Source organism: Neophocaena asiaeorientalis, unplaced genomic scaffold (genome assembly GCF_003031525.2).
Source record: "Neophocaena asiaeorientalis asiaeorientalis breed wild unplaced genomic scaffold, Neophocaena_asiaeorientalis_V1.1 scaffold91, whole genome shotgun sequence".
Classification (NCBI taxonomy): Eukaryota; Metazoa; Chordata; class Mammalia; order Artiodactyla; family Phocoenidae; genus Neophocaena; species Neophocaena asiaeorientalis.
The window spans coordinates 636,532-644,344 of NW_020173198.1; the positions used below are offsets into that span (position 1 = coordinate 636,532).

The window sequence follows — 7,813 nt, forward strand, 5'->3', positions numbered from 1 at the left end:
CCTAGGATACAGGAGAAAAGTGACAGAATTTTAGTTTTATTTTCTGCGTGTCAACATGCTTATTAATACAGACTTTAATCTGATAAAATCTGACCCCAGCATGTTAACTGTTTCCATTTGGAATTGGTTAAATCAGAGAAAAACTTAGTTTCGAATATATAGTATCAAAAATAAATATACACTTAATGTGGTCTTATCTGTTTATGATACCAAAAGGTTTTCTTCTCCCAAAATAAAAGTTCTAAGATAAATTCCAGATTCCTTTGAATGAAAACAAAAACAAAAAACCACCTTCTAAAACAGTGAGCTTACAAAACAATGCAGCACACTGCTAGGCACACTTAGTGTAACAGGAAAGTATGTTCGCTGAGAAGGAAATTTGAAACATGACTGTAAAACTTTATGAAAAATTATAACAAGGCCTTTACTTTATTTACTTTTAGCTAGTTAATAAATACCAGAAGAGAAACTGGACGGTTTGTGAGGAAACTTATAAAAATTTTTCCATAAAGCAAACTTAGAAATCCTTCCCTTTTGGCTCCGTTTTCCAATCCTCCTTCACTGTGTTGAAGAGAGATCGAGTTCTTCCAGGTTTTTGCTTAGGTGGGTGGTTTCCAGACTGACTGGACTCTCCAGGTAGGTGGTTCCTGCACAGCGCTTTCCGGTCACTGGATCTATGACTTGTCCAACTTTGAAAATTATCTCAGCCAGTTCATGCTTCACGTGCTTTGTTTTCGGGACAGGTAGAGCTTTGAGAAGCACAATATCTCCAACGGTGCACTGCTGGAGAGCATCGTGGGCAAAGTAGGTTTTTCGCTTATTAAAATACTGTTGAGAGAAGGAGGAAACAAATCAGTAGTTCCCATCCATGACCTGGCAATGCAGTACAAAATCTGAAAAAGGAATGCACAGAAAACAAGCTGGAACTTGGGGGAAAAAATAGATAACATACTCATGGAGACTTCCAATACAAAAATTAGCTGCTTAATTTCTGGAAAACGGCAATGACTTTTCCAGAACTGATCTTGTCTGGAGCTCTCCTGCTTATTTCCTGCAGTACCCTTGCTCTATCAGTTATCATCCTCTTCTACAATATTTAAATTCTTCCTTCCCAGTAAAGCCTTCTCTCCAGCCTAAAAACACACTATCTCACCACTAGCTGTGTGATTTGGGACAAGTCACTTAACTACTCCAAGCTCAGGTTTTTTTTCCCCACCATAAAATGAGGCTCCAATACCTGCGCCTCTAAAGTTATCAAGAGAATGAAACATTATAATGTTCATAAAGCACTTAGCTTCATGCCTCACTCAAAGTATTGCAAACAAGCCACAGATGAGAACTAGAATCACCTATTCCTCAAGACAACCCTGCCACAGCATGTAGTCCCATTTAACAGATGAGAAAAACAAGCTCAAGGAGGTGAAGTAATGTGCATGGCTAGTAACCAACAGCCAGTACTCAAACTAAGGCCCTCTGATTCTAAGGCCAATGATCATGCCATCACTCTTCAACTTGCTCCTGTGGTTTTGTTTTTGTTTTTGCTTTGGGATCAAGCCATTTCATTGAGAGGCTTCGAGGGAGAGTCGAAGGGCTAGGAGGACAATGAGATCCAACGTCCTTCTCCCGGCTGGGATCTCCCCAGCATCACAAGACCCTGAAAAGGCTCCTGTGTTTTTGATCCTAGATAACAAACAGCATTTGTGCCCACCAGTGTGCCCAACCTTGAATGCAGAAACATCCTTGGCACTTCCCCCTCCCTCCCTTTGCACATCTACCAAATCAAGGACGCTGTCCCTTCTTTCCTGAAATCTTTTTCCACTCCATCCTCACTGCTCCCAGGACTGTTCAGTTCTTTACTATTTCCATCCTAGACATCTGCAATAACCTCCTTACCCATTTCTTTACCTCCACTCCTCATCCCTATCTCTGTCTCCTTTGCTTATAGGATGAAATCCAAAACACAACATAAAAGACCCTTCATACTCCAGCTCTAATCCTTCTCGTGTTCATTCAACAACAGCGTCTACTTAGTGCCAAGCTCTGGGCTCAACATTGCCGAACCACTTGCTGCTCCAGTTAGAATGTCATGCCCTTTCATGTGTAAGGAATTAATAAACAGAAACCTCAATTAAACAGAGTCAGGAGACCAGAAGGGGAAGCTCTCACACCCTGTGATGATAGCAGAGCTCAACAGGAAGAAAGACATGCTCTTCTTTCCCGGCAACAACTCAGCCAGTCAAGAGTCATGGACTCTTTGTTTACCATGCCCTCCCAACTTCCTTTCCCCTCTGTAAAAGCACTCTCCTCCCCGGTCACCGCACCACTTTTGTGGGAGACTCGCACGTGGCTCATCATGTTGCAGACCCTGAATTGCAATTCTCTGCTGATCCCGAATAAACCCATTTTTGCTGCCGAAATAACTAGCAGTCTATTTGTTTTAGGTAAATACATGGCTAAAAAAACTTCCACAAACTATTCATCATGGAATGAGTCCCCCAACTCCTCCTGCCCCGCAACTGGTCCTCTGGATAAAATCCTTTTGGAGCTTCAGCTCATATGTCTTATATAATCAAGAATGCTCTCCTCAGCAACGTGGGAAGGAAGAACGAGGAGTCTTCTGCTCCCACAGTACTTTGCACATAGAATGACTACAGCAGTTAATAGACTGAATTGAAATCAACTCTATGTGTCTCTAAAATGTGAGTGTGAACCATGATTAATTCACTTTGTTACACCCACAGACCAGCACAATGTCTAGTGTGCAGCAGATGCTCAATGCACCTTTACTGACAGGGGAGTGTTTTTCTGCTCAGAACCCAGAACATGTTGGTGATTTATCAATGCCACCTGAAAATAGAGATGTTCCTTACCTTTAATAAATAGGGATCCAGAACAAGTCTGGTCACTCTCACTTTAGCAGTTTTTTGCATTGCTGTCCCAATCACCTTCCCCACGACCCATTTGGCATGGACAGATGAACGAGCTATTGACATTGTGTGGCTTTGGTCACCTGTAAACAAATTCCAAAGTTCAATATTCTGATGGTTGTGACTCACCAAATGAATTTTGTCACTAGAACTGCCCCTCAGAAACAGCTTTTGTTGGCCCTCTGGAATCACCGCTTGAGTTGCTTAAACGTTTCATTATTTTCTTAACTACTCAACCTCCCATCTTTATACTGTTTAAAAGCTGTAATTTTAACCTCTCTAAGCCTCAGTTTCCCCCTCTGCAAAATGGGAATAACAACAGGGCTTACTCACAGGAGTGCTTTGAAGATTTAACCTGTAAGGTGCCCGACAGCGCTAATAAACACTGGCCTTTACTGGCGTCCCTACTGCTTTCCACCCCGCTGGGCTGCCTCTCCCCAGACGCTCACAGCCTGGCTACTTGGGGCACGAAAGGCCGACGCGGCGAGGCCGTGGTGTCCTCTCCACCGGAGACCTTGACTTGGCATTGCTTTCGAGATCAATTAATAGTGAGTCCATGCCGCCCAGCCTGAGGAAGGCTGGGGGTGATTGATCCCTTCGCCCCTAAAACCCCGAGGTCGGGTGACTCGACTCGACTCGCCTGGAGGGCTCCCACGACGCGGCGCTTCGGTCTCCGAAATCCACCCCACTTCTACCGCGAAGCGCGGCGGCGGTCACCTACAGAGTCCACTGTTCCGGCGCACGCCCTGCGGAGCGCCGACCGGAGCGTGATGGCGTCACGTCGCACGCAGGTCGCTCCACCCCGGACCGCCCTCTCATTGGCCGCGAGTCCCCTCAGTCCTGGGCGGGGTTAAAGTCAGGGCTCCGCCCACTCCCCCTTAAAAGGAGCCGCGGGCTGTGGCTTAACTGGACACCTTGACCTCTGCTTTCCACACCTGCACGGCGGCTGGAGCGCTGGGATTCGGCCTTTCCTTTATCCGTTCCACTTAGTTTCCCTCTTTTTCTGTTGAGCTCCCAGGCATTGGACAAGGCCTTCCAAATCAAAGGAACTTAATTCATTCGTCAAACGTTGAAACATTGGACGCTGCCAAATGGTGAGACTGAAATGTTTAAGGGTTTCCACCCCCAGCAGTTGTATTTAAGATAAAGTTCGGGAGATTTTTATGTCTAGAATGACTTTAGGTGTTAATTTTCAATATCTGTGAGATGGAGAGAAGTCTGGTGTGGGTACATATACATGTGGGCTGCTGCTGACGCCTTCTCAGAAGGAAGGCTGGGAACGTATTAGGCTCTTGTTAGGGAATTGCTAGACTAGGAGGGAGCTAATGGAGGGTTAAAAAAAAAAAGTGGTGTCATTAGATTGAAGTGTGAATTCAGATAAAGAATTAAGGCCAAGGGCACGCTTAGTAAGTGAATTTAAAAGGAGAGACGGTGGTGGGGAGAGTGTGAGATGTTTGAAATTTCAGAAATGGGAGCTAATTTTCAATGAAAGTGGTAATAACTTTATATGCATTATTTCATATGAACAAAAACTTTTCTGGGATATCATATTTCCCTCTAGCTATGAACTTAAATTCCTTTCTTTTACAAGCAAGCTTACAACTTCTCTTGTTAATAAAACCAATGACATACCCAGAGTGATTTTTTTTTTAAGATTTATTATTTATTTATTTATTTATGGCTGTGTCGGGTCTTTGCGGCGGCACGCTGGATCTTCACTGAGGCATGCGGGATCTTCCGTTGCAGCGCGGGCATCTCTCTAGTTGTGGTGTGTGGGTTTTCTCCTCTCTAGTTGTGGCACGCAGGCTCCAGTGCACACAGGCTCTGTAGTTTCCGGCATGTGGGCTCTAGTTGAGGTGCGCGAGCTCAGTAGTTGTGGTGTGCGGGCTTAGTTGCCCCGTGGCATGTGGGATCTTAGTTCCCTGACCAGGTATTGAACTTGTGTCCCCTGCATTGTAAGGTGGATTCTTTACCACTGGACCACCAGGGAAGTCCCCCCAGAATGATTTTTTTAAATGCAAATCAAATCATTTCACACCATCAAAGGTAGAAAAAACATCTGCTGATTTTTTCCAACCCTCATTGGGAGGAAAACTTTACTAACAGGTTTGAGTGTCGATGGTGGGGCTGTGAATGAAGTGATAATAGATTACCAGGGGAAAAGACAAGGTTTATTTACACATGCATGCAGGAGCAGATGAAGAGACTCCTGGACAACTAGAAATAGGAGATTATATACCAACTTAATAGGGGGAAGGAAGGAGGGAGAAAGGGCCTCTAGGAAAACAAGTGGACTTTTAGGAAAGGCAAATGGGCTTTTATGAGAACAATGGAAAGTATAACAGTTTGTGATAATGTTTGTTTGTACAATTTCTCATCCTGGTGCCAGTGGTTTGTTGGTCTCCTTCCTAGCTGGAATCTCCCCTGAGAGGGGATTTACGGCAGCTTCACTCTTAGAAAGCTCTGCCTTTAGGTACTTCCCTGGTGGTCCGGTGGGTAAGACTCCTTGCTCCCAGTGCAGAGGGCCCGGGTTCGATCCCTGGTCAGGGAACTAGATCCCACTTTCTTCAACTAAGGAGTCCACATGCCTCAACTAAGACCCGGCACAGCCAAAATAAATAAATATTAAAAAAATATATATTATAAGAATAGCTATTGTCTTTAAAAAAAAAAGAAAGCTCTGCCTTTAGTCAGATAAGGGACACTCTGAAAAGGCTTTTTTCCTGCATCTGCTGTATCTTCAATGTCCTCAGTTTAAGGGAATCTTTATACCATTTTGGGGGATCCGATTGAGTCCTATCACCCCTTAGTGTCCTGTCTGCTGTGGTAAAAACACCTTGATTTGCCTTTGTGAATTCCTGTGTCTGTAGCTGCAATGGGTCTGCCAATCAAAGTCCTCCATCTTTGTTTAGCACGAGGCCCAAGCTGAACCAATCAAATTACCTTCCAGGAATATGAATCTTGAGTGCTCTGATCGGAGGATGGGAGGTGACTGGAGCTACTGCATCCTGGAGCTACTGCATCCTGAGGGAGGTGTCCTGAAGAGACTATACAACCAGAGTCAATGTCGGCTGCTTGCACCCACAAAAATTTAACCTATAAAGAAGTCGGCACTTAGAAGATGGAAAACAACATGCGATCATCCATGGTGTAAGACATGAATCAGATGCTTTTGGAAAGGAGTAAAACATCCCCACATTTGATAAGCTTCTTGGTCAGCCATCCAGTCCCCTAACCCATAACCCATATACACATTATTCATTCTCATATTTAATCTCCCTCTCTTTCTCCCTCCACCCCCTGCCCCCCAACCCATCCTTCTCATCCATTTCTCCTCACGGTCACTGCTATGGTATGAATGTTTGTGTCCTTCCAAATTTCTTATCTTGAATCCTAACCTCCACCGTGAAGGTATTAGGAGATGGGGCTTTGAGGAAGTGATTAGGCTTTGCCCTCATTAATGGGATTCAATCTCTTTTACAAAAGGACTCCAAGAAAACTCCCTTGCTCCCTTCTACCATGTGCGGGCACAGCAAAAAGACACTGTCTATGAACCAGGAAGTGGGCCCTTACTAAACACAGATGTTTTGGCACCTTGATCTTGGATTTCCCAGCCTCCAGAACTGTAAGCAATTAATTTCTGTTTTTATAAGTCACACAGTCTATGGTATTTTGTATATACATATATAGAGATGGCATTTTGTATTTATATAATATATACACATATATATAATGTAAAAATATATATAGTATTTTGTATATATATATATGTATATATATATGACATTTCCTTATTCATTCATCAGACACTACTAAGGTTGTTTCCATATCTTGGCTTTTGTGAATAATGCTACAATAAACATAGGAATGCAGATATCTTTAGTATATCCTTTTATACCCAATTTGTTGATTTTTTTTTTTAAATCATGACAGGATTGTCAAATGTTTTTTTCTGCATCCATTGAGAGGATCGTATGATTTTTATCTTTCATTCTATTAATGTGGTATATAACATTGATTGATTTGTGTATGTTGAGCCATTCTTGCATCCCAGGGATAAATTTCACTTGATCATGTTTTTTGATCCTTTTAATGTGTTGTCTAATTTTTTTAATTGAAGTATAGTTGATTTACAATGTTCTGTTAGTTTCTGGTGTACAGCAATGTGATTCAGATTCTTTTTCACATTCTTTTAAATTATAGGTTATTACAAGATATTGAGTAGAGTTCCCTGTGCTATACAGTAGGTCCTTGTTGATTACCTATTTTATATATAGTAGTGTGTATATGTTAATCCCAAAGTGCTAATTTATCCCTCCTCTCCCTCTTTCCCCTTTAGCAACTGTAGGTTTGTTTTCTATGTCTGTGAGTCTGTTTCTGTTTTGTAAATAAGTTCATTTGTATCATTTTTTTAGGTTCCACATATAAGTGATATCATATGGTATTTGTCTTTCTCTGTCTGACTTACTTCACTTAGTATGTTAATCTCTGGGTCCATCCATGTTGCTGCAATGGCAATATTTCATTCTTTTTATGGCTGAGTAGTATTCTATTGTATATATATACCACATCTTCTTTACCCATTCATCTGTCCATGGACACTTGCCTTTTCATTTTGTTGATGGTTTCCTATGCTGTGTAAAAGCTTTTAAGTTTGATTCTGTCCCATTAGTTTATCTTTGCTTTCATTTCGCTTACCTGAAGAAACAGATCCAAAAAAATATCTCTAAGACCTACGTCAAAGAGTGTTCTGCCTATATTTCCTTCTAGGTGTTTTATGGTTTCAGGTCTTACATTTAGGTCTTTAATAATTTCCAGTTTATTTGTTTTCATGGTGTGAGAAAATGATCTACTTTTATTCTTTTATATGTGGCTGACCAGTTTTC

At 42.2% G+C, this 7,813-nt stretch overlaps 1 protein-coding gene and 1 long non-coding RNA gene across 2 annotated transcripts; one reads left to right on the forward strand and one right to left on the reverse strand.

Moving 5' to 3' along the window:
• Positions 1–404: 404 nt before the first annotated feature.
• Positions 405–3,693, reverse strand: MRPS17 (mitochondrial ribosomal protein S17). Its single transcript, XM_024744522.1, has 3 exons — positions 3,568–3,693; positions 2,871–3,010; positions 405–828 (listed from the first exon to the last, which is right to left on the reverse strand). The coding sequence occupies exons 2-3, from the start codon at positions 2,991–2,993 to the stop codon at positions 559–561; spliced, it is 393 nt and encodes a 130-aa protein (XP_024600290.1). The 5' UTR covers positions 2,994–3,010; positions 3,568–3,693; the 3' UTR covers positions 405–558.
• A 202-nt stretch (positions 3,694–3,895) lies between these two features.
• On the forward strand, positions 3,896–6,512 carry LOC112399463 (uncharacterized). Its single transcript, XR_003003228.1, has 3 exons — positions 3,896–4,021; positions 5,878–6,077; positions 6,414–6,512. It is a non-coding gene; the product is annotated as an uncharacterized LOC112399463 (long non-coding RNA).
• Positions 6,513–7,813: the final 1,301 nt, after the last annotated feature.

Excerpts from the sequence above, each read along its gene's own strand:
- MRPS17 (XM_024744522.1), bottom strand. The coding sequence starts at position 2,993 with ATGTCAATAGCTCGTTCATCTGTCCATGCCAAATGGGTCGTGGGGAAG. Across the intron at positions 829-2,870 it reads TGGATCCCTATTTATTAAAG|TATTTTAATAAGCGAAAAAC; the intron begins GTAAGGAACATC and ends TTCTCTCAACAG.